The following is a 27,363-nucleotide window of genomic DNA, read 5'->3' as shown; positions in this document are numbered from 1 at the left end:
TAAAAAATTAATACCATTCTTTCTTAAACTGGTTCAAAGTTTAGAAGAAGAGGAAACATTTCTAATTCATTTTATGAGGCTAGCATTATCCTGATATCAAAACCAGAGATGGATACCACACACACAAAAAAAGAAAATTATAGATCATATCCTTGATAAACATAGATGCAAAAACCCTCAACAAAATATTAGCAAACCAAATCCAACAATGCATTAGAAGGATCACATCCATGGTCAAATGGGATTTATTCCTAAGGTGCAAATGGTTCAACATCTGTAAATAAATGTGTTAAGTCACATTAATGAGGGATAAAAATCATGAGAGTATCTCAACAGATGAAAAAGGATTCAACAAAATTCAACATCCATTTATAACTTGGGCTGCTGTGTGCTAAGTCGCTTCAGTCGTGTCTGACTCTGTGGGATCCTATGGACTGTAGCCCATCAGGGCCCACTGTCCATGAGATTCTCCATGCAGGAATACTGGAGTGGATTGCCGTGCCCTTCTCCAGGGGATCTTTCCGATCCAGCGATTGAACCCACGTCTGTTATGTATCCTACACTGGCAGGTGGGTTCTTTACCACTAGTGCCACCTCGGAAGCCCATTTATGATCAGTTCAGTTTAGTCCCTCAGTCGCGTCCAACTCTGCGACCCCATGGACTGCAGCACACCAGGCCTCCCTGTCCATCACCAACTCCCAGAGTTTACTCAAACTCACGTCCATTGAGTCGGTGATGCCATGCAACCATCTCATCCTTTGTCATCCCCTTCTCCCACCATTTATGATAACTCTCAACAAAATGAATATAGAGGGAATGTACCTCATCATTATAAAGGCCATATATGACAAGTACACAGTTAACCTCATACGCAATGGTAAAAGCGGAAAGCTTTTCTTCTAAGACCTGGAACAAGACAAGGATGCCCACTCTAATCATCTTAATTCAATATAGTATTGGAAATCCTAGCCAGAACAATTAAGCAAGAAAAGAAGTAAGAGCCATCCAGATCAGAAAGTAAACTAAACTGGCACCATTGGCATATGAAATTAAAGACCCAAATGAATGGAAAGATAGGCCGTGTTCATGGACTGGAATAAATAATATTGTTAAAATGTCCATACTACCAAAGTAATCTACAGACTCATTGTAATCCCTACCAAAATTCCAATAGCATGACTGAGCGACTTAACTGACGTATACCTGAAACTCATATAATGTCCTGTGTCATTATACCAATAATAAAAAAGCACTAGACTGTTTGAACAGATCTATATATTAATACACGAAGACACTGGATTAGTGATCAAAAGACTACCCATAAAAGAAAAGTCATATGGCCCAAATGGTTTCAAAACTGAATTCTCCAATTTTTCACAAATTCTTCCCAAAAACAGAAGAGGAGGGGTCACTTCCCAACTCATTCTATGAGGCCAGTATTTATAAAGGCCAAATACAGATAAAGATATCACCAGAAAACTATAAAACAGTATCTTGCGCATATGGTCATAAAAATTCTCAACAGAATACTAAGAAATGAATCGAGCAATAAATAAAAAGAACTCGACACCATGACTAAAGGGACTTTACCCAAGGAATGCATGATGGTTTACCATTTGAAAAATCAGTGTAATACACCACATCGAAAGGACAAAACACAAAACCTACATGATCATCTTCACAGATGCAGAAAAAAAGCATTTGGGAAAAATCAACCCACTTTCATGACAAAAACCCTCAACACTCTGGGGAGAGGAAACTTCCTTAACCTGATAAAGGACATCTACAGAAAAATATAGCTTATTTTTTCACTTAATGATGAAAGAATATTTTCCATCTAAGATCAAAAAGAAGACCCAGATATCTGTTTTTGTTACTTCAACATGTACTTGAGGTTCTAGCCAGGGCAATTAGGCGAGAAAATAAAAGGCATCCAGATTGGTAAGAAGCAAGCAAAACTATCTGCAGATGATACAATATTACATATAGAAAATACTAAGGAGTCCACTATAAAACTGAACTAATAAATGGGTTCAGCAAAGTGTCAGGATACAAAACCAACAGACAAAATCAACTGTTATTTCTATACATTTGCAATGAACAGTACAAAAGGAAACAACTCCGTTCACCACAGTATATGAAATTAGGAGCAAATTTAACAAGAGAAAGGCAGAGTGTATAACCTGAAAACTATAAAAACACCATAGAAAGAAAGATCTAAATAAATGGGAAACCTCGCACACTTAGAATTAAAAGGCAATATTGTAAATTCTGCAATACTCTTCAAACTGATCTACAGAGTCAATGCAATCCCCATCTGAAACCCCAATCTGACTTCCTTATAGAAACTGAAAAGCTGCTTGTGAAATGTATATGGAGTTGCAGGGGACCCTAACTGGCTAACCACAACCCAACGTGCACACTTAGTTGTGTCTGACTCTGTGACCCTTTGAACTAGAACCCGCCAGCCTCCTCTGTCCATTGGATTTTCCAGGCAAGAATACTGGAGTGGGTTCCCGTTTCCTCCACCAGGGGATCTTCTGAACCAGGGATCAAACCTCTGTCTCCTGCATTGCAGGCCGATTCTTTACCCTTTGAGCCATCAGGGAAGCTCCAAAAGGCTAAAGCAATCTTCAAAAAGAAAAAATAAAATAGGAGGACACACACTTTGAGATTTCAAAATTTACTAGAAAGCAACAATGATCAAGAGAGTGTGGTATTAATACATGGACTGCCGCTGCTAAGTCACTTCAGGCGTGTCCGACTCTGCGACCCCATAGGCGGCAGCCCACTAGGCTCCTCTGTCCCTGGGATTCTCCAGGCAAGAACACTGGAGTGGGTTGCCATTTCCTTCTCCAGTATATGGAAATACAGATCAATGAAAGAGATCCAAGAGTTGAAGAGTAAAACCATCTCTCTATGGGCAACTGACTTTCAACCAGCATACTGTCATTAGCTGAGCCAAGGTCTCCAGACCTGGAAAATAAAGTCTTCAGCCCGAGTATCTCAGACTGCAGCTGTCTGGCTCTTTCAAAAGATAACTAAATTAAAATGAGGTTTTAGGGTGAGTCCTAACCCAACATATTGTTTTTGCCTTTTCATACTGTTCACGGGGTTCTCCAGGCAAGAATGCTGAAGCGGTTTGCCATTCCCTTCTCCAGCGGACCATCTTTGGTCAGAACTCTCCACCAAGACCCATCTGTCTTGGGTGGCCCTACATGGCATGGCTCACAGTTCCGTTGAGTTAGACAAGCCTGTGACCCATGTGATCAGTTTGGTTAGTTTTCTGTGATTATGGTTTTCATTCTGTCTGCCCTCTGATGGATGAGGATAAGAGGCTTGCAGAAGCCTTCTGGTGGGAGGAATTGGCTGTGGGTAAAACTGGGTCTTGCTCTGGTGGACAAGGCCACGCTCAGTAAATCTTTAATCCAATTTTCTGCTGACGAGTGGGGCTGTGTTCTCTCATACTTTGGCCTGAGGCCAAACTCTGGCAGGGGTAATGATCCAGCTCCTCAAGGACTTATGCCAGCACATCATGGCTCCCCAGGACCGCTGCAGTCAGTGTCCCTGACCCCACAGCAGGCCACTGCTGACCCACGCCTTCGCTGGAGACTCCTGTGAGGTCACTGCTCCTTTCTCCTGGGTCCTGATATGCACAAGTTTTTGTTGTGCCCTCCAAGAGTCTGTTTCCTTTGGGGTTCTCAGTCCCTTTGCCAGATCCCCAGGTTAGGTAATCTGTTGTGGGCCCCAGAACTTTCGCAACAGTGCGAGAACTTCTTTGGTATAATTTTTCTGCAGTTTGTGGGTCACCTGCTGGCGGCTCTATGGTGGGGCTAATGGAAACCTCCTCCAAGAGGACTTGGGCCACACGCCATGCCTCCCAGGTCTAGCTGCAGCCGGAGCCCCTGTCCCCGCAGCAGGTCACTGCCAACCTGTGCCTCCGCAGAAGACACTCAAAGGCAGGGTCACTGCTCCTTTCCCTCGGTCCTGGGTGCTCACAAGGTTTTGTTTGTGCCCTCCAAGCGTCTCTGGCGGGTCTGAGATTTGATTTCAAATGCAATTGCGCCCCTCCTACCATCTTGTTGGGGCTTCACCTCAGCCTGTGGACATGGGATATCTTTTTTTGGTGGATCCAACATTCTCCTGTTGATGGTTGTTCAGTAGCTAGCTGCTATTTCGATGTTCTTGCAGGAGAAGATATTAATAATAATGAGGTGGCAAGAACACAGAGAAGAACTATACAAACAAGATCTTCATGACCCAGAAAACCACGATGGTGTGATCACTCACCTAGAGCCAGACATCTTAGACAGAGAAGTCACGTGGGCCTTAGGAAGCATCACTATGAACAAAGCTAGTGGAAGTGATGGAATTCCAGCTGAGCTATTTCAAATCCTAAAAGATGATGCTGTGAAAGTGCCGTACTCAATATCCCAGCAAATTTGGAAAACTCAGCAGTGGCCACAGGACTGGAAAAGGTCAGTTTTCATTCCAACTCCAAAGAAGGGCAACGCCAAAGAAAGTTCAAACTCCCAAATAATTGCACTCATTTCACATGCTAGCAAAGTAATGCTCAAAATTTTCTAAGCTAGGCTTCAACAGTACATGAACTGAGAACTTCCAGATGTACAAGCTGGATTTCGAAAAGCCTGAGGAACCAGATATTAAATCACCAACATCTGTTGGATCATATAAAAAGCAAGATAATTCCAGAAAAACATCTACTTCTTGACTATACTAAAGCCTCTGACTGTGTGGATCACAACAAACTGTGGAAAATTCTTAAAGAGATGGGAATACCAGACCACCTTACCTGCCTCCTGAGAAATCTGTATGCAGGTCAAGAAGCAACAGTTAGAACCAGACATGAAACAATGGACTGGTTCCAAATTGGGAAAGGAGTACATCAAGGCTGTGTATTGTCACTCTGCTTACTTAACTTCTATACAGAATACATCGTGTGAAATGCAAGGCTGGATGAAGCACAAGCTGGGAGAAATATCAGTAATCTCAGATATGCAGATGATACCACTCTTATGGCAGAAAGCAAAGAGGAACTAAGGAACCTTTTGATGAAGGTGAAAGAGGAGAGTGAAAAAGCTGCCTTAAAACTCAACATTAAAAAAAATGAAGATCATGGCATCCGGTCCCATCACTCCATGGCAAATAGATGGGGAAACAGTGGAAACAGTGACAGACTATTTTCTTAGGCTCCAAAATCACTGCAGATGGTGACTGTAGCATGAAATTAAAAGACGCTTACTCCTTGGAAGAAAAGCTATGACAAACCTAGACAATGTATTAAAAGGCAGAGATATTAGTTTGCTGACAAAGGTCTCTCTAGTCAAAGTTACAGTTTTTCCAGTAGTCATGTATGGATATGAGAGTCAGACCATAAAGAAGGCTAAGCACTGAAGGATTGATGCTTTCAAATTGTGGTGTTGGAAAAGACTCTTGAGAGTCCCTTGGACTGCAAGGAGAGCAAACCAGTCCATCCTAAAGGAAATCAATCCTGAATATTCATTGGAAGGACTGATGCTGAAGCTCCAATACTTTGGCCACCTGACGCGAAGAGCTGACTCACTGGAAAAGACACTGATGCTAGGAAAGACTGAAAGCAGGAGAAGGGGACGACAGAGGATGAGATGGTTGGATGGCATCACTGACTCAATAGACTTGAGTTTGATCAAGCTTAGGGAGATAGTGAAGGACAGGGAAACCTGGCGTGGCGTGCCTCTGTCCACAAGGTTGCCAAGAATCGGACAGAACGGAGTGACTGAACAACTAACCTGACATATTTGGCGTCTGGGAGCCTGGTGGGCTGCCGTCTATGGGGTCGCACAGAGTCGGACACAACTGAAGCGACTTAGCAGCAGCAAGAAGACAATACTAGGACGCAGATATACACAGAGGGAAGAGAACTATCTTTAAGCCAAGAAGAGGGGCCTCAATAGGAACCAAGCCTACTGACACTATGATCTTGGACATAAGCCTCCAGGACTGTTAGAAAATAAATTTCTGGTGTTTAAGCCACTTAATTTGTGGTACTTCATCATGGCAGAGCTAGCAAACTAATAAAGGTTTTGGTAGCAAGAGTCATTCTAGAGAACAGAATCTTAAGGATAAATTTTCTAATCTAATCCTTCTAAGATTTCTGGAATTGGTTCTCTTACCTGATTAAAGGCATTAATGACTCAATTTCCAGAAGTAAAGAATGCACAAATAGTCCATGGTATGAGGTGGCATGGAGATTTTCAAAATGTCACCAATGGACACTTCTAATCACATACCTGTAAGAGGCAAGGTTCTGGGCAATCATGTATATGATACCTTGGTTGGAACATTTTCTGTCAAACGAAGAAACATCATGAAGATTGGCTGCTTGTTCCTAATTTCGCTGAACAAAGTAGGCAAAGACAAAATTAAGCTCAGGAATTCAAATTTCCAGTTCAAATTCCACATAAGTGACTCAAATGCTTTTATGTCTGCCTGAAAGAGATCATTTTCTCCTATATCTGTAAAGCCAACATTGCAGAAAATAAAACCCAGACCCTTGTGCTGTGAGAGGCTGAATTACAATGCAGATTAAATTCTGAACCTCACAGAGCATATACCATTAAAGCTTGAGCATTGATTGGTGTTGAAGGTTAGATTAGGTAACATAAAGTGGAAGTTGCTTCAGTCGTGGCCGACACTTTGCAACCCTATGGACTGTAGCCAGCCAGACTCTTCTGACCATGGGGATTCTCCAGGCAAGAACACTGGAGTGGGTTGCCATGCCCTCCTCCAGGGGATCTTCCCAACCCAAGGATTGAACCTACGACTCCTGGATTGCAAGCAGATTCTTTACCATCTGAGCCACCAGGGAAGGAGACTAGGTGGTCTCCCCTCAAAATTCACATGGTAAAGCCTCACCCCCAGTGTGACTGCATTCGGAACTAGGGAGGTAATTATACTTAAATGAAGTCATAGCGGAGGTCCCTGACCTGATTGGGCTGATGTCTTTATAAGGGGAAATGGTAGATCTCTCTCTGCACGTGTGAAGAGGAGAGGCCACAGTGACACGTGGCCACCCGTGAGCCGGTAAGGCGTCAGCACACACCAGAAATCAAATTTGCCTTGGTGTCTTGATCTTGGACTTCTGGACTCCAGAACTGTGGGAAAATACATTTCTGCAATTTAAGCCACCCAGTCTGTGTTCTTTTGTTATGGCAGCATGAGCAGACGAACACAACTGGGAAGGAATGTGATTCTGAAAGCTGTGATCAAAGATATTCTCACATATTGAGGTATGAGGAAGTCATTCTGGCTCACTCATGAGTTAACTTTAATTTTACGCTGACAAAAACAGCCTGTTTGTGGCCTGTCAAACACATCCTGGACCTCTGCTTCAATTATTAAAGAAAAGGGGGCACTGAGCAGAAGAATGTCTATGTTGAAAATAAAGATTAAATGCCCCCATTCTTGAGAAGCCCATGCTGCCCCTCCTTCCAGGATGAGACTCCCTTTCCCAGGTGCCAAGGCCGCACTGATACACTGGGTGTGTGCCTTTGCTTATTTGGCTGTGCTGGGTCTTAGTTGCGGCATATGGGATCTAGCCCCCTGACCAGGGATTGAACCTGGGTCCCCTGCATTGACAGGACAGGGTCTTAGCCACCGGACCACCAGGGAAGTCCCCTGATGTGTTTTTCTTTGAAACCCTGAAGGAACGTATCCTTAACATGTGTGATGTTCTTTGTTCTGACAAGCCATAAAACTGCTGAACCGGGGCTTCTCTGGAGCAGTCCTCAGTTATCTGAGAGGCTGTCTTCCAGGCTATAGTCCTCGTGTGCATGCGTGTATGCTAAATCGTTTAGTTGTGTCTGACACTTTGTGACCTTATGGACTGTAGCCCACCAGGCTCCTCTGTCCATGGGATTATCTAGGCAAGAATACTGGAGTGGGTTGCTATGCCCTCCTCCAGGAGATCTTCCTGACTCAGGGATTGAACCTAAGTCTCTTTCGTCTCCTGCACTAGCAGGCAGGTTCTTTACCACTAGCGCCACTTGGGAAGCCCATAGTCCTCAGTTTGGCTCAAATACAACTCTTTCCTTCTATTCCTGTTATAGACTGCTTTTTATTTTTACTGAGCGCTGGAGTGGGGATATATGCAGAGATCTGAACGAGGCTGGGAGCAGCGAACCCCTTGGTTCTGATGAGTCTTCTCTGCCAGACTACCTAAGATTAACCCTAAGAGAACTCTGTAACGGCCTCCCTCGGGTAACTGCAGCCTCACCTCAGTGCCCCGCCCACCTTCCCTTTGCTTCTAGGGGTATAAGGCCCTTCAGGCTCCTAAAGGGGAGGGAAAAGTGTGGCCCGTGACGAGGTGCACTCTTCCAAAAAGGGCCACATACATTTTCCAAATACAGAATCTGGGAATGTGTATAGGAATGGATATTAGAGTATAGGATAACGGGTGGAACAAGTTGAATCAAGCCGAATTTATCTCTAGGGGCCCGCTAGGCAGAGGTTCTGAATTGAATGTGGTACTGCAGGGGGATTAAAAAGGGTTCTAATGGTTTGGCTGGCTGAAACCCAACCAAAAAGCAGCTACAGTAAGGGAAGCTGAAATGCCAGATCAGCCTTGAGCTGCTATAGAGGAAAGGATCCAAAGGACTGCCAGGGACATTTGCCGTTTAAAATCCGCTCACTTGGGACTTCCCTCGTGGTCCAGCGGTTAAGAATCCGCCTTCCATAGGACACGGAAGCAACCTAGATGTCCACTGACGGGTGAATGGGTAAAGAAGCCATGGTACATATATACAATGGAATATCACTCAGCCATTCAAAGGAACACACTTGAGTCAGTGCTAATGAGGTGGGTGAGCCTAGAGCTTATTATCCAGAGAGAAGTAAAGCCAGGAAGAAAAATATAAACATTGTCTATTAATGCATATACATGGAATCTAGCAAGATGGTCCTGATGAGACTATCTGCAAGGCAGCATTGGAGACGCGGGCATAGAGAGCAGACTTGGGCATGTGGGTGAGGGGCAGGGAAAGAGAGAGGGCGACGAATGGACAATGGAAACATATACACGACCGCATGTAAAATCGACAGCCCGGGGGGAATCTGCTGTATGACTCAGGGAACTCAGACCGGGGCTCTGTGACAACCTAGACGGGTGGGATGGGGTGGGAGTGGGGTTCAACAGGGACAGGACATATATGGCTGATCCATGTTGCTGTATGGCAGAAAGCAACACAGTACTGGAAAGCAATTATCCTTCAACTAAAAATGAATAAATTTTAAAAAAAAATCTGCCTTCCAATGCAGGGGGTATGGGTTCAAACCCTGGTTGGGGAACCAAGATCCCACATGTCACAGAGATACTGAGTCCATGCATCACAGCTAAGACCTAACACAGCCAAATAAATAAATATTAGAATTTTTAAAAAAGATCTGCTCACTCACCCTGGGTGGATATGATACTACACCCAAGGACTTTACTCTTTTCTGTAGGTCAGAAATTTTGGTGGGAGCTGCTGCCACTAAAATGGGCAATCTAAGTGAAATAGGAGTCACTGGATCCCGGAGTGGTGGCGGCCAAGGGAAATCCCCACAGTGGACAGAACCTGGAGCAGTGAACCGAGCCGTCCATTCTGTAACCAGTGTGTGGCTGGATGGCCAGGCACTTGAGAGGAACATGACTGGAGCACTGGCAACAAGGAAGTCTGCAGAGAGGGACCTGAGCAAACCTCTATGAATGAGCAAAAGCCACAGGGATATCCCCCGGGAACGTTCACCAATGACTGACTTCAGCAGAGAGAGATGTAATCAAGGGAATAGGAGGACCTATTCTGTGGATAGGGCTTCCCTGATCACTCAGTCGATAAAGAATCCTCCTGCAATGCAGGAGACCCCGGTTCGATTCCTGGGTTGGGAAGATCCTCTGGAGAAGTGATAGGCTACCCGTTCCAGTATTCTTGGGCTTCCCTGGTGGCTCAGCTGATAAAGAATCTGTCTGCAATGCAGGAGACCTGGGTTCAGTCCCTGGGTTGGGAAGATCCCCTGGAGAAAGGAAAGGCTACCTATTCAGGCTAAGTATTCTGGCCCGGAGAATTCCATGGAGTGTTTAGTCCATGGGGTCGCAAAGAGCCAGACATGACTGAGCAACTTTCACATTCTGTGGATGCCTGTCAGCTTCCTTCCCCCATCAACCTTGTCATCACCAAGTGGGCTCATGAGCAAAGTGGTCAGTGTGGCAGGGCGGGGGTTACGTACAGGCTCAGCAACATGGACGTCTACTCACCAGGTCAACCTGGCTACAGCCACTTCTGAGTGTCTAATTTGTCAGAGTGTCTCCAATCAGAGACCAACAGTGAGTCCCTGATGAACAGAAGCACCATTCCTTGGAATGATCAGCCAGCTACCTACCTCGCAGTCAGTTAACTACTCTGGACAGCTTCCACCATGGAAGGGGCAATGTCTTTTTCTTGTTGGAATGGACATTTACTCTGGATACAGACTTGTGTTCCCTGCACACAATGTTTCTGCCGAAACTGCCATCTGTGGTTACAGAATGCCTCATCCATGGTCATGGGACTCCACACACATTGCTTCTGATCAAGGAGCTCACTTCTCAGCAAGCGAAGTAAACACATAGGCGAGTTGCTCTTTTCAGTCGCTCAGTCGTGTCCGACTATTAGTCACTCCATTCACTGCAGCACACCAGGCTTCTCTGTCCTCCACTGTCTCCAGGGGTTTGCTCAAGTTCCTGTCCTTCGAGTTGGTGATTGCTATCCAACTATCTCACCCTCTGCTGCCCTTTTCTCCTTTTGCCTTTAATCTCCCAGCATCAGGGTGTTTTCCAGTGAGTCTTTTGGTCTTCTCCAAATGCATGGGTTTGTAATCACAGAGTTCAGTGCTCTGACCAGGTTCCCCACCATCCTGAAGCAGTTGGCTAGATAGATGCTGGAATGGCCTTTGGAAGACTCAGTTACAGCATCAGCTAGGTAGCAGTACCAAGTAGGGGTGGGGCAAAGCTCCCTAGACAGCTACACATGTTCTGAATCCGAATCCTTGCTGTTTCTCCAACAGCCAGGACTCAAGGCTCCAGCAATCAAGGGCTGGAGATGGGGGTGGCACCACTATTACTCCTAGTGACTCACCAGCAAAATTTTGCTTCCTAAAGCTTCCTAAAACCTTATGCTCAGCTAGGTCTTAGTTTCAAAGGAAGGAGGAGTCCATTAAACTGTTAAGCCTGCCACTTGGCCACTTTGGGCTCTTCATGCCTCTGGATCAACAGGTAAAGAATGTTTGTGCTGACTGGGATGATTGAACCTGACTATCTGGGAGAAACTGGATTATTTGTCCACAATGGAAGTAAGGAAGAGGGTATCTGGAATAAAGAAGAACCCTTAAGGCACCTCTTAGTTGTATTACTGTGCCCTGTGGTTAAAGCTGATGGAAAACTACTAGCACACAATTCAGGCAGGACTTCCAAAGGCCTGGATCCTTCCGGAATGAAGGTTTGAGTCGCTTCACGCAACTAATGAAGGCCAAGAGCCCCTGCCAAAGGAGGCACTTGCTGACAGCAAAAGGCAACGGTACTGGAAGAAGCTAGTTATAAACACCAGCTATGCCCACGTGATCAGTTACAAAAACGAGGACTGTGACGGCCATGAGTATTTACTCCTTCCTTATTTTGTTAAGTGTGTATCCGTGTGTATGTTTGTGTGTATACACACACACATATATAAGATACATGTATATATATACATAGACATATGTGTGTTGGTGTGTGTACTGGCTAACTGCAAAGAGCCGACTCATTGGAAAAGACTCTGATGCTAGGAAAGATTGAGGGCGGAAGGAGAAAGGGACAACTGAGAATGAGATGGCCGGATGGCATCACTGACTCAGTGGACATGAGCTTGAGCAAACTCTGGGAGGCAGTGGAGGATAGGGAACCCTGGAATACTGCACATAGTCCATGAGGTGGCAAAGAGTTGGACATGACTGAGCAACTGAACAACAATGTTTGTATGTGTGTGTGTATTTATATATATATGTCACAACTATCTGTGTTTTCCCTTTTGTTATTTCCTTATCACATAAGATATTCTGACTTTTAAGTGTTGTTAACTGCATCATAGTGTTTTTTTGTTTTTTTTTTTTGTTTTTGCATCATAGTATTTAAGTTACAGGATTTCAAGGAGAAGAGTGAATATCACCCAAGAATTCTGCATCCTCTTCTGGGGAAATAGTACATTTTTGATTGTATGCAGAGTGACTGTTAGCATGTTAGGTATTGTCTTTATTCAGAGATCAAGTGTGGTTTAAGGAGATGTGTCTGGGCACCAAGTTGATAAGGGTTACATTTGTGATGGTTAATTGTATGTGTCAACTGAGCTAGGCCAAGGTACTCAGAGATTTCATGAAATGTCTGAATGTTGCTGCAATGATATTTTTTAGATGAGATTAATATTTAAATCAGTTGACTCTGAGTAAAGCAGATTACCTTCTACAGTGTGGGTGGGATTGATCCAACGAGTTGAAGTCCTGAAGAGAACAGACTGAGGTCCTCCAAGGAAGAGGGAGTTCTGCCTCCAGTCTGTCTTGGGACCCGGGCTGCCACATCAACACTCCTTTGAGTCTCAAGTCTGCGGGCCCGCCCTGAAGATTTGGGCTTGCCGGTCCCCAAACTGCATGTGCCGATTTCTTAAATCTCTCTCTCTCTTTCTCTCTCCCCACCTTGTCTCTCTATATACTACAGACAGACATAAGTAGACACACATACATCTTATTGGTTTGGATCTCTGAAGAACCTTGATTAATACAGACATCAAGATCACTCAGTGGGAAAAGGACAGTCTTTTCAACAACTCGTGCTGAAATGACACATAGCCACATGCTAAAGAATGAAACTGTGCCTCACCTCATACAAAAATGTACTCACACTGGATTGAAGCCTTCAGTGTAAGAGCTAAAACCATGGAGCTCTCACAAGGAAACAAAGGGAGGATCATATCCATTACTGAGTGGGGTCATTCCAGGGGTGCAATCACCGTTCAGCGTCTGCAAATCAATGAGTGTGATATGCCACATTAACAAAATGAAGGATCAAAATCATATGCGCAGAAAAAGCATTTGACAAAATTCAACATCTGTTTATGAAAACACTCTCAACAAAGAGGGTAGCGAGGAAATAACCCTCAACATAATAAAGGCCACCTATGACAAGGCTGGGCTTCCCAGGTGGCGCTAGTGGCAAAGAATCTGCCTGCCAATGCGGGAGACACAAGAGATCCTTGGGTGAGCAGGATCCCCTGGAGGAGGAAACGGCACCCCACTCCAGTATTCTTGCCGGGAAATCCCATGGACAGAGGAGCCTGGCGGGCCACAGTCCATGGGGTTGCAAAGAACCAGATTCGACCAAGCACAATGACAAGACCACAACTAACGTCATACTCTATGGTGAAAAGCTGAAAGCTTTCCCCCAAAGATGAGCAAGGAGATGCCTTTTCTCACCACTTTTTTTCAACATGGTATTAGAAGTCCTAGCCAGGACAATTAGGCAAGAAAAAGAAAAAGGTATCCAAATCAGAAAAGAAGAAGTAAAACCATTACTGTTGGCAGATGACATACATAGAAAATCCAAAAGAGTATTAAAATAATAAATGAATTCAGTAAAGTTGCAGGATACAGAATAAATAAAAATCATTGCGTTTCGACACCTCAATAACTATTAGAAAGATAAATTAAGGAAATAATCCCATTTAAAACTGCAACCAAAGAAAAAAAATACTTAGGAATAAATTTAACCAAGGAAGTGAAAGACCTAAATGCTGAAAACTATTAAGACATTGATGAGGGAAATCAAAGATACAAATAAAATGGAAAGATATTCCATATTCATGGATTGGAAGATTTAATATTGTTTAAATGTCCAAACTACCCAAAGCAATGAACAGACTGAACGGAATGCCTGTCAAAATTCCAAAGGCACTTTCCACAGAAATAGGAAAGTTTCTAAAATTTATATGAAACTACGAAGACCAGGAATAGTTAAAGCAATCTTGAGAAAGAACAACAGAGATGGAGGCATGATGCTTCCAGATTTCAAACTATATTACAATGCTGTAGTAATCAAAATAGAATGGTATTGAATAAAAACATCACATATGTCAATGCAACAGAATAGAGAGTCCAGAGATAAACCCACCCATATATGGTCTATTCTTTTATGACAAAGGAGCCAAAACTATGCAATGAGGAAAAGACAGCCTCTTCAATAAATGGTGTCAGGAAAACTGGACAGCTGCGTGCAAAAGAATGAAACTAAACTCCTCTCTTACACCATCGACACAAATTAACTCAGAATAGATTTAGTTGAATGTAACACCTGAAAACAAAAAGATTCTCAGAAGAAAATGTTGCCATGTATGGTTCTTGACATCAATCTTGGCCATGATTCTCTAGATCTGATACCAAAAGCAAAGGCAACAAAAAGTAAAATTCAGGCTAAAAAGGTTTGGCACAGTAAAGAAAATCAACAAGATGAAAGGCAACCTATAGAATGGGAGAAAATACTTGCTAACGATATATCTGATAATGGGGTTAAAACCCTATATATATATATAAACTCACACAACTCACAGGAAAAAGCAACACATAATCCAATTTTAAAAATGGGCAAAGGACTTGAACAGACATTTTTCCAAAGAAGATATATGAATAGCCATGAAAAGATAGTCAACATCACTATCATCATTAGGGAAAAGGAAATAAAATACCCAAGTGATCACATCACACCTGTTAGAATGGTGAAACTTAGAAAGATAAGAGATAACAAATGGTGGCAAAGATGTGAAGAAAAGGACCCTCGTGCACAGTTCGTGGGACTGTAAACTGGGAGAGCCACTATGCAAAATAGTACGGAGGTTCCAACAAAATATAGATTAAGCAAATGATGAAGCAATCCCACTTCTGGCTATGTATCCAAAAGAATCAGAAGCAGGGTCTTACAGAGATACCTGTACACCCATATTCACAGTAGCATTATTCACAATAGCGAAAACATGGAAGCAACGCAAAAGTCCATCCACTGATGAATGGATAAGCAAAATTCAACACACTCACACGAGTATTATTCAGCTTTAAAAAAGGAAAGGTATTCTGTGAATCTTAAGGACATGATGCTGAGTGAAATAATCCGGTTACAAAAAGACAAATACTGTATGATTCCACTTAGAGTAGTCAAAATAATAAAGACAGAAAATAGAATTAGACTTGCCAGGGGCCAGAGCAGGGAAGAATGGAAAGTTATAGGTATTGTCAGGTTTACAAGATGAAAAGGGTTATGGGGATGGATGGTGTCAAGGACTGCACAACGAAGTGAGTGTACTTAATGCTATTGAACTGTACACTTAAAAATGTTAAGATGGTAAATTTTATGTGATGTGTATTTTAACACAAACATTTAATTATGAAATTAATACATGCTCCTTATAACAAGTTAATTACAAAGACATTAACAAATAGCCACTCCCCCCTCCTTAAAGTTGCACGAATTATTTAAAACTCCTATCAAATTACAGAGATGCCATTAGATTACACAGCTGAGCCAGCATTTTCTGAGAAAGGGAGAAAATTTCTTTATCAGAATGAACAACATAATTAAAGTACTGCTTCTGTCTAGGAGGCAATGCACAAAGCAATTACTTTTCATGCAGAAATCAACAAGAAAAAAATTGTAAATAAATAGTTAAGTTTCCAGAAAAGGCAATGGCAAACCACTCCAGTACTCTTGCCTGAAAAATCCCATGGATGGAGGAGCCTGGTAGGCTGCAGTCCCTGGGGTCGCTAAGAGTCAGACACGACTGAGCAACTTCACTTTCATGCATTGGAGATGGAAATGGCAACCCACTCCAGAGTTGTTGCCTGGAGAATGCCAGGGACGGGGGATCCTGGTGGGCTGCCGTCTGTGGGGTCGCACAGAGTCGGATGCGACTGAAGCGACTTAGCAGCAGCAGCAGTTAAGTTTCAGATAAGAGTGAAACCCAAGGGTTGGTCTGGATGGACAGGGGACGGAGGGTTACTGCTTAGTGGTTAACAGACGGTTTGTGTGTTTGCTTCCTGAAGTTTATGGCCAACTCAATGGAGACATAAGGGAAACAATTCTTATTAAAATAATGGCAGATGGGGGTCGGGGGGAGAGTGGCAACAGATGAGGAGGAGATAGTGAGGAAGATTCCTTTATAGACCTTTTTACACCCCATCAACTGAACTTCAAATTACCCTGTGAAGTCACCCAGGAAGCTCCTTATTCTGATCTTCAGGAGTGAGAGGATTTCTAGGAAGTGCCTTGTCCAGTTCATCCAACCCTGTGAAGCCTCCCACTCCTGCAACCTGGGCACCATCCAGTTTACCTGACACCCTGCACCCCCAGGAAACAAGGATGCTCAGGCAGCTCGCTCCCAACGGAATAAAATGGTGTTGAGCCAATGAACTGCGGATACATCAATGACAATGAACCAACACAGCAGCTAACTGACCCCCAAACAGAAATTCCTGACATATTTGTGGCCCAGGAGGTGTCAGTGTCCTCAGCAACAACTGTCAGAAAAGCATTTGTCCAATGTATTTCCTAGTGTGAAAGACTATGCTTATCTAATAATTTTAAAGATCGCCTCCTTGTCTGTCCAGAATAGTTGGGATCAACATGAAAAAAAAAAAAAATCCCAGCCGCACAGAACAGGGGCCTTTTAAACAGAGGTGGGCATAAATACATATTTTATCTATTTTCCAACTGATTTCATGATATAGGCAATTAGGAATTATTGCATTTCTGGTGCACAAAGAAACCACATAAGCTCGAAATTTTAGTTCTCAGTCTCCCATTTTCCCTTCCATCATCCTGAATTCGGCACTTCTTTTTAGGGGTGCCCTGCATTGGAGAAGGAAATGGCAACCCACTCTAGTGTTCTTGCCTGGAGCATCCCAGCGATGGGGAAGCCTGGTGGGCTGCCGTCTGTGGGGTCGCACAGAGTTGGACACGACTGAAGCGACTTAGCAGCAGCACCAGCAGTCGACTTGGCTGACATCCCGGGTGGCTCAGTGGTAAAATATCTGCCTGCCAAAGCAGGAGACCCAGAAAGACCCAGAAAGATTTCCTCCTGGAGGAGGAAACATGCAACCAACTCCAGTATTCTTGGGAATTTCCATGGACAGAGGAGCCTGGCAGGGCCACAATCTCACCCCCTCACCCGCTCAAGTACCACGGAACTCGGCTGCAATTCCACATTTCACCGGCAGATGCCGCAGCCCCAACGCTTGACAGAGTCAACTTTCACATGCAAACCAGCAGCCATTTAGCGCCTACTGTATACTTGCCACCAATTATGCTAGGCGCTTTCAGGCCAATACAGCATCGGTGGGCTCAACTGGGAAACTCTTGAGGATTCGACTAGTTAAACTGTGTAAAATGTTTTGAACAATGACTGAATCGTAGTGTGAAATTATTACCAGCCCAAGGTGAGGCAGAGACCGCCCGATCCACCGCAGCTGTCTCAGCAGGGAGGTTGTGGGTCTGGGCCCAGGGCTGGCTTTCCATCCAGCTGGGGCACTTGTCCTCTTTCCTGTCGCCTACCACCAAGCTGCCGCTACGTCCTCCAAGTAGGAATCCGGAATCTGGCTTCACTCTTGGCAAAGCGGCGGTGGTGTTGGGGTTGGAGGGAGGGGGTGTCCCAGTTGGGCCGGGTCCAGGTCGGGGCGGCCACAACACCCGTTTTTCTGCGGGAACTTCTAAAAGGCTAGCAGCCTGGGAGGTGGTAAGGTGGGGCGCAAGAGGTCGCACTCCTACGGCTTAAACTCAGCACCAACTTTCCTCCTCTGACTTCCGGGCCTGCGCCCCACCTGCCCACGAGGCCGACCCCAGCACCTGAGGCTGGCGGGCTTGGGCCTGTCGTCACGGAGCCCAGCGGGGCCTCGGCAGCACCTGGGAGGCTCCGCGCGGCCGATGGGCTGCACCTGCTTGGGGGCCACCAGCCTGGCGGTGGTGGGCTCCGCTGGGCCTCCAGCGTGCGGTGTGCCCGAATCGACCTGGGTGGGCAGCGCGCTCCGCTCTCCTTCCGTCTCCCACGCGCGCACCCGGGGAGGCAGAGGCCGGGACCCACGCTCTCTTGCTCTCGGGCCCGCAACGGGCTCCCGGGCTGGTGGCCGACGCACGCGCGCAGCGAGGAGCCACGTGTTGGGGCCCCAAGCCCGCCGAGGCGGCGCTCTCTGCATCTGCGCGCGGCGGCAGCCCCACGTGCAGGCGGCCGGGACGCCCCCTCCCCCTGCACACGTGCGGGCCGCTGCCCCCTCCCGGCGCCCCCGCGCCGCCGCGCCGCCGCGCCCGCGCCGGGACTCCCGGCTCCAGCACCGCGAGGCGGCGCGCCGACCGCCCAGGGCCGCCAAGGGGCGGGGCCGCCGCCCGCATTGTTCCTCCCCGAGCGGCGGGCCCTCCCCTTCCCCCAGCCCCGGGCGGGGCGCGGGGCCGCCGAAGCCGCGGAACGTGGGCTCGCGCCCCGCCTTTGTCTCCCGGGCGCGAGCCGCCGCAGCCCCGCGCCCGCCGGTCGCTGCCAGAGCCGCTTTGTGCCTCGGCGCGGGGGACGGGGACGCGGGGCGCGGAGCCGGCGGGCGCAGCCTCAGCATGGACGTGACGGTCTCGGAGCTCATGGAGCTCTTCCTGCAGAGCCCGCTGGTGACCTGGGTGAGTGTGCCTGGCTCCCCGCCCCATTGTTGGGGCACCGGCTCCTCTCCCGCCGGCTGGCGATCGCAGTTAAACCCGCCCCAGCCGGGGCCCGGGTAGCCCCTAGACCCAGAGGACTCATCAAGTGCCCTCCGTCCCCCACCCCCCACCCCCAGCCAGGGTCGGGGTCGGTGTCCCGGGGTCTGGGGTTATTTCCAACTCTGGAGACGGCGCTCCGGGTGCAGGACCCCGCCTCGCTCTCGGCCGGGCGGGGGTGCTGAGCCGGTACACCTGTTCCCGCCAGGGCGTTGGGCCGGCGGCCCTGGAGCGACAGGGTCCTAGTGGTCACCCTGGGCGCATGGCTTGACCGCTTGGAAAAAGGACCCACTCCCTTAAGATATCCTTGTGTAGTTTCTGAACCCCTGAGGCCAGCGGGTGGAGAGCAGTGGAGATTTAGGGAGTTTCGAGTAAGAACGTTTACGGCTAGGGTGGGCGTTGTGATTTCCAATAGATCTGAGACGTGAGAAATTTATTGAAAAGTACTCTTTATTTTATTTTCTTTCCACTCTGAGACGCCGCAAAAAAGTGGCGAGGAAGTTTTCTTTCTGCTGTCTCTCTTCTGTTGCCTGGCACGGGGAGGGGGATTGAGGCCCGGGAGAAGCGTGCTGTGGAAGGGTGGGTGGCCGTGGGTGACTCCCTTCTGCCCCCAGGGGCTCTGCCCGCCTGGAGAGCTTTAGACTGAGCGCGTGGGGGTGACTTTTACTGCCTTACTCTCCGCGTTCCCCTCCCCGCAGGTGAAAACTTTTGGCCCATTCGGAAGCGGCAACCAGGACAACCTGACCATGTACATGGATTTAGCGGATGGCATCTTTCTGAACCAAATCATGTTGCAAATGTGAGTTACCTTCCGGGAGGAAGGAAGGAATGATGCCTCGGAAAGTCGAATTTATGGTTGTAGAAATGGAATGTGAAGTTGCAGTGTTCTCTGCATGTGGGCCCACTGGTATTTCGGTATTAATGGTGTCTTTTCCTGGTTTGTTGGGTGTGAAGAACTCCAGGACAGTGGTTTGGTCAGATGTTTGGTGAAAGGAATTTGAAATTGAGTGACTGTCCTCCACATGTTGCAGTTGACTTGGAACTCAGGGACTTAAGTGTTGTTTGACAATGACAAGGAAAAGAAAAGAAAAACAAACCTTTCTTTTGGGGGGCAAGGAGCTGTAACGGAGAGTGTCTGGTTACAGGAAGTGTCGGGTGGGACCAGAGCATCCGCGAGTGACTATAAAGTTTCATTTGAGGTCAGGACGCCTGTGTTTCTGCCTCCCTTTCATCTTGTGTTTCCAGTTGCCCCAGAGCAAGTGCAATTGGTTAAGGTTCCTTCTTATAAACTGGATTGAAAAGTCACTGTGTTGGGAGGGGCCTGGGGAGCCAGGATGCTTTGGTGCTGTTTGTCTTGAGGCGTGGGTTTAAACGGAGTTTTGGTGGAGGTTACACCTGCTAGCATGTTTGACCGCATCCTTTCCTGTTGCTGCATTCTGCCGCGCCTGTCTGATTGACAGCCTGCCACAAGTAGGTGTTGGCTCCTGCCACTGCGTTCTGTTTTTAACTCAGAAAGTGCAGGGAACATATTGGAACTGAGTGTCTGTATGATTCACAGGCACTTGGAGCAAATGTTCTCTGTGGATCAGGCCCCTGTGCTCACCTACTCACCTGCAACTAAGCAAGTTGTCATCTTGAGCCAGGAACTTATTAGCTGATGAGAAGCAGCTGCATTTGTGGCCCCTGTGGGAGGAGGAGCAGTCAGCTTTGGTATATTCCAAAAGAGGTTTAAATAGATCTACCTACAAAGATCTATTTTAAACAGTTTCCTGAGGTCATTGCTCCTGTGGCATAATAAGTTACTTGATGTCATGCTGTGGCAGAGACATCTCAGTCTTAATGTTTTTTAAGACGCTACCAACGTTACCTGTTTTGAGTTTGATTAGAGTCTAAAATGACGACTCTCTTGTCAGCTTGGCAGTACTTCTTGGTTCACAAGAAGGAGTTTTCCTGGGGTTGTCTCATGGCATATTCAAGTTCTGGCATCTATTTCCCCTCCTCATCCTGTTAGACCCCCCAAAATTACTGGATTCCAATTGGTGCAGCAACCAGTGAAATTTCAACCTGTCCTGTTTAATTAAAAAAACCAGCAGTATCCCCGGCTTTTTCATCAGGGTTTTATACCCAGGCGAGGTGGAGAACAAAAGCCCTGGGACTGTTTCTCTTTCTTCCCTGACCTTTGGAATTCCTGAAGCGTTTACCACTTGCTTGTAAATCAGGAAAGCCTGTTGGACCATTCCTTTGAGAAATGCCAGCTCATCACTTGTTCACACTTAGCCCCGAAGCTAAATGCAGTTTGAAGGGCTTCTCCCTTCCCCTTGACAATTTTCAGTGTTCCTTTCTCCCCTGTGATGTGCCACGGTAATGGTCCTGCAAGTGAGAACTGGTATGTTTGCAGCTTCTCAGGCCTCAAGCAATGGTTCTGGGTCCTCTGGCCAGAGTTAGGCACCAAGAAAGAGAGCAGTGGGGAAGCTGGGTGGCTTTCTAGAAGGACATAAGGAGGGAGAGGTGCCACTTTCATGCGGTTTACTGAGTGGGTGATCAAAATAACCCTGCTCCAGGTGACAAATCAGCATTGTCTGCTCTTGGAAGTAGGTAGGGGTTGATCGGAAAGGGGGCACAAAGGGACTTCTTTTCTTTAATATTTATGTATTTATTTGGCTGGCTTGTCCAGGTCTTGGTTGTGGCATGTGAGATCTAGTTCCCTGACCCTGGGGTCGAACCCGAGCCCCCTGCATTGGGAGCATGGAGTCTTAGCCACTGGACCACCAGGGAGGTCTACAGGGGAACTTCTAAGGGTGGTAGAAATGGTCCATGTATTGACTGGCGTATATTTCAGTTTTCAAAACTCATCAAGCTGTAACTTAAGATACATGCATTTCACCCTGTGTAAAAAGGACCTCAATTTAAACAGAAAGTTTTAGCCCTAGTGTCAAAAGCCTGTGTAACCTTGCTTGTTCAAACCCTACGTCTCATGCAAGCCCTGTGCGGCTGGGCACATCACTACCGTGTCAGTTTCCTCATCTGTAAAATGGGCAGGAAAGTACCTCCCTTAAGAGATGGTTGTGAGGATGAAATGAGTGATGTATTAGCAGTTAACACAGTGCCTGGCACTTAGTAAGTGTTGGTGTCAGTTACATAGTTATGTCTCCCTTCTTAATCCAGAAAGGATTTGCGTCACTGCTTGAAAGTTGGTTTTTTTTTTTTAGTCTACTTTCCCCCTATGTTCTTAGTCTCTTAATAATTCTTAAGTTCTAGCCCTCTCCTAATAAGACGGAGGGCACACATCCTAGCCCCACATCTAACACAGTAGTTAAGCCAAGCCTGTTTTCACTTCTGCCAAGTGTCAGGCTAACTAGTGGGTAAGCGATAAGGCTGTTCTGCCTTATCTCCCATGCTGGTAGCCCCTACTGTGTGCAGTTTGCCTATTTTGATAAATTCTCTCCGGGTTGGTAGGAGCTGAGAAAATTGCAGAGAGCAGTGTGCTAATGTGTTGCCAGAGCTCAGACAAGAGGGGTGTTACCTAACACTTGAGAGCCATATGGAGGCTGGCTGGGGTCACGTGACTGCACCTGGGCATTGTCTCCGGCAACTGAAGAAGGCTGGAATGGTAGTCTCTCGGCCAGGCCTCTCGGTGACATCAGTGCCTGAAAGCAGGAAAGCCCTGTGGGCTCAGCTTTCAGGGGAGGCCCAGGTCCAGGAGAACTCCTGAATGAAGTGAGGCATTGAGTGGTGTGGATGGAGCGGCTTGGAAAACTTGCTGAATAGCTCCTCTGTGCATGCACTTTCCCTGGGTACCTACTGGTCCCCAAGGGGGAAACAAGATGTCTAATTCACTTTGGACATGCTTTTCACAGTCTCATAGGAAAATTAAGAGCTCTAACTCCAGGGACTTCCCTGGTGGTCCAGTGGTTGAGACTTTGCCTTCTAATGCAGTGAGTGCAGGTTCGATTCTTGGTCAGGGAGCTGAGATCCCACATGTCTTACAGCCAAAAAGCCAAAACATAAAACAGATGCAATACTGTAACAAATTCAGTAAAGACTTTAAAGTGAAAGTCGCTCAGTCCTGTCTGACTCTTTACGACCCCACAGTCCATGGAATTCTCCAGGCCGGAATACTGGAATGGGTACCCTTTCACTTCTCCAGATCTTTCCAACCCAGAGATTGAACCCAGGTCTCCCACATTGGAGGCAGTTCTTTATCAGCTGAGTCACAAGGGAAACCCAAGAATACTGGAGTGGGTAGACTATCCCTTATCCAGGGGATCTTCCCCGATCCAGGAATCGAACCGGGGTCTCCTGCATTGCAGGCAGGTTCTTTACCAACTGAGCTATCAAGGAAGCCTGAAAGAAAATACTCAAAAAAAGAGAGCTCTGACTCTAGCATCAGGCAGACAAATTCAAATCTTCCCTCTGCTATATACTGGTTCTGTTACGTTGGGCAAATTACTTAAACTGTCTAAGCCTCAATTTCCTGATCTGTAATAAGCGGGATGGTATTTTATAGATTTAGGGAAGATTAAATATGATTATGCATGTATAGGAAATGCCCAACAAATGTGAATCATGTCAGTCATCTTTATTGTTAGGCCTGAAGCTGGCTTTGTGTGTGTGGACACATGCGTATGCTGGTGTGCATCTGTCCCCATGAGGGTGGACACCTGCGTTGCTGCAGTGGCTGTTGAGTGCAGTTAGAAACTGGAACTGAAAGCTTGTAGCTAGGCAAGGCCTACGTTAAATCCAATACTATTTGCTTTGTTCAGACTCCTTTCTAACCCCTTGTGCTAGCTGCAGAATTACGAATAATATATTCATTATTCAAAAGTTGGAAATATCCGCAGGCCAATGGAAGAGTTTCTTAAGCTTCTAAAAAGCATTTGGAGTATTGTATATTAATGCATATATATGGAATCTAGAAAAGTGGTTCTGATGACCCTCTATGTGGGGCAGCAGTAGAGACACAGACATAGATAACGGACTTGTGGACACAGCGGGAGCCGGGTGGGGCGGGGAGGAGAGAGTGCGATGAATTGAGAGAGCAGCATTGAAACATACACATTACCTTATGTAAGGGAAGGAAAGGTTGGGGCGAACTGAGAGTGTAGCATTGCCACACATACATCACCATATGTGAAACAGATAGCCAGTGGGAATTTGCTGTACCGCACAGGGAGCTCAGCTTGGTGCTCTGGGACAACCTAGAGGGATGGGGTGGGATGGGCGGTGGGAGGGAGGTTCATGAGGGAGGGGATATATGCATACCTACGGCTGATTCATGTTGCTGTATGGCAGAAACCAACACAACATTGTAAAGCAATTATCCTCCAATTAAAAATAAATAAATCTTTTAAAAAGTGCTTTTCTCAGGAGAAAAGAAAGATAAAAAGCACTTGAAGGATAAGTTTTTTCCTTAGAATGCCAGAAGAGGAGTTATGGTCCCATTTTGCAGATATTGAAGCTGAGGATAAAGCGGCAAATACTTGTTAGTTGAATGAGTTTGTGTTGGTGCTAAAGTCTTGGGGCAAAAAGAGTTTTTACTCATGAACTTCAGTGATATTCTTTCATGGCTGCAGCATGTGACACTCTTCATGGGGCCTTGATTCTGTAAAAGTTAAATGAAAAAATTAATGTTTGTAGTAGGAAGGTAGGAACATATAGATGTGTATGCATGCTCAGTCGCGTCTGCCTCTTTGCAACCTCATGGGCCGTAGCCCACCAGCCTCCTCTGTCTATGGGACTACTGGAGTGGATTGCCATTTCCTCCTCCAGGAGGAACATATAAATGAGCAAAGCAAACATTGCCTATAATTTTACCATGTCAAGGTTGCTGCTGCTAAGTCGCGTCAGTCGTGTCCGACTCTGTACGGCCCCATAGACGGCAGCCCACCAGGCTCCCCCGTCTCTGGGATTCTCCAGGCAAGAATGCTGGAGTGGGTTGCCATTTCCTTCTCCAATGCACGAAAATGAAAAGTGAAAGTGAAGTCGCTCAGTCATGTCCGACTCTTAGCGACCCCATGGACTGTAGCTTACCAGGCTCCTCCGTCCATGGGATTCTCCAGGCAAGAGGACTGGAGTGGGGTGCCATTGCCTTCTCTGACCATGTCAAGGTAGTAGTATTAATATTCTGGTGTCTCCCAGATGTCGTCTGTGGTATATACATATATCTTCCTAATGTATTTTTATACAAAGTTGGGCTCAACCTTTTTTTTTAATCTATGATAGATTATCAGTATCTCTATCATCTGTATCAAACATAATTTCTTCTTTATTTTTAACATATTTTGGCCACACCACGTGGCATGTGGGATCCTGGTTCCCCGACCAGGGACTGAACCTGTGCACCCTGCATTGGAAGCCTGGAGTCCTAACCGCTGGACTGCCAGGGAAGTCCCCAAACATGGTTTCTTGGTTCAGTTTTTTTTTTTTTTCTGGATTCACTTTTAAATTTAGGAGTCATTGGAATATGATGAAAAGTTCAGGGCTGACCTTTTCTCAAAGGAGGGAGGCAAAGTTACTATAGGTCTCTTTGAAATTTTAGGGAGAGTGATTTTTTCTTTTTTAACGAGAAGAAAGCCCGCAGGGCCCCGCACTTTGGCCTTGTTTGTCTCCGAGTTTGGACGAGCTCTTAGACACTTCCTTGCCGCCGTGTCTCTCTCCTGTCCTCTGCGCCCCACGCATCCCGGCGGGGGACTGGCAGCCTTTTCTGTTCTAGGACTGTCATGTAAAGAAGATCCTTGTTGCTTTTGATGGCTTTCGGGGAGGCAGTCTTGCAGTAGTTCTGTGATCTTCCTGGGATCAAGAACCACGTTGGCCAGTACAGCCCTGGCCTTCCTAAAACAGTAGGGTTTTAGGGCCGGAAGGGCCCTGTAGTCACCTGGCAGATGAGCCTAACAGGGGGTAGAGAACTTTGGCCCATCCTGGGCCGTTTCCAGACCAGAGTCAGTGGCTTCTGACCCATTTCCTGCTAGGACGGGAGGGGGTTATGCAATGCTGGGCCAAGTGGGGATAGGCCTTTCTTAACCAGAGTTGACTGCTGTTCGATTTATTTCCTTAATCTCTCTTTACCTTGAGAGCCATAGTTAAAGGAAGGAGTGCTAATATAATGATCATGATAATTAGTCTAATTATTCATGTACTAAGCATGAGCGCTTTTGGAATGTTGTTTCCATTAGCTGTTGCTTCCTAGAACTGGAGGTTAACAAGAGTGGAGATGGTCAGAGGCTCCCCCGTCACCTGACGGCTTTCCAGGCCCAGACCTTGGGTGTGTGTTTTGCCCTTGTTCGTGCAGTGAACATCCGCGTGTTTGCTAAGGTCCTCTGGCTCCTGGTACTCTTCAGGTGGTCTGACTTAATGGAAACTGGGACCTGCATCTTCTCTAAGTTCTGTTTTTTAAAATATGTATTTATTAATGGTGCTGGGTCTTAGTTGTGATGCGTAGGCTTCTCATTGTAGTAGCTTCTCTTGTTTCAGCTCCTGGGCCCCAAGGCACAGGCTCAGTAGTTGTGGCGCATGGCTTTAATTGCCCTGCAGCGTGTGGGATCTTCCCTAGGGATCGAACCTGTGTCTCCTGCAGTGACAGGCGGGTTCTTTACCGCTGAGCCACCTGGGAAGCCCTAAGGTCTCCTGTTGTAAGAAGCACATTCCTCACTTTATGAGATTGCCTCTCATCTCTTCAGGTCTCTATAGTAAAAGGAGGAGAATTGCACCCTTAAGATCAATTATTTTGTCATGCTAGGTACACTTCTGTAGCTAAAATGCCTTTGTAGTTTAAATTCTGAATGCCTCCTCTGTGGCTAAAATTAATTTCCACGCAACTGTTAACCTTTATTTTCTCAGTAATGAATGGCTCCAGAAGAGATGTAAATGGCTTGGCAGGACTCTGTACTGTGTGGGGACAGTAAGAAACGTTGTCCCAGGAAAAAAGTTGGGACAGTTGCAAAGAGGTCTTCTGGTTGCACCAACGTGCTCATATGACTGTTTTAGGGGAGGCAGGATGATTGAATAAAATCCATGGCTGATTATGGCAGCGTGATTCATAAAGGGGTTTGCACACACGCAATACAGTGTCGGGACTCATAGTGTTTATATCAAATATTTACTTAATGGTTGAATTTTAAACAGCTTGTGTTATTAAGACATTATGCCTGCAGTGATATTTGAAATAATTTCAGTTTGTAGATTTTTTTTTCTATTGGTTAATCTTGTATAAATTATTGGCTTTGAAAGAGCCAAATGGCATTGAGATTTATTTGCTTTACTCCCCCAAATTCCCCTTCCTGTGCTCACACTATCATCATCGAGGGGTGTGGGTACCAAGGAAGGAGGAAGAGACCTGTTTCTCTTCCATCACACCAGCCCCCAGGAGGCTCAGCACCCTCATCACAGGGCTCGGATGACAGATGAAACCATGAACACAGCCCTCATTTGAATGAGACATCCTTTATGGTGTCTTGGGACGGTCAAATGGGCGGGAGGACTTTGTTAGGAAAAGAAAGCAGTGTGTGGTATGTGGAGGGCGGGGGAGCGAAAACCCACTCTTGTCGAGTCTGTT

At 46.2% G+C, this 27,363-nt stretch overlaps 1 protein-coding gene across 1 annotated transcript in view; it reads left to right on the top strand.

The window, feature by feature from the left end:
• The first annotated feature begins 18,675 nt into the window (after positions 1-18,675).
• Positions 18,676-27,363, top strand: part of CCDC88C (coiled-coil domain containing 88C) — a 145,004-nt gene continuing 136,316 nt past the window's right edge. Inside the window, exons 1-2 of the mRNA XM_052659707.1 lie at positions 18,676-18,737; positions 19,511-19,611. Of these exons, the coding sequence (XP_052515667.1) occupies positions 18,678-18,737; positions 19,511-19,611 (161 nt within the window). The 5' untranslated portion in view covers positions 18,676-18,677. The remainder of the gene's footprint in view (positions 18,738-19,510; positions 19,612-27,363) is intronic.

This window comes from Budorcas taxicolor, chromosome 21 (genome assembly GCF_023091745.1).
Source record: "Budorcas taxicolor isolate Tak-1 chromosome 21, Takin1.1, whole genome shotgun sequence".
NCBI lineage: Eukaryota > Metazoa > Chordata > Mammalia > Artiodactyla > Bovidae > Budorcas > Budorcas taxicolor.
The sequence above is the reverse complement of the archived record's forward strand: the minus strand, read 5'-3'. Positions and strand labels throughout refer to the sequence as shown.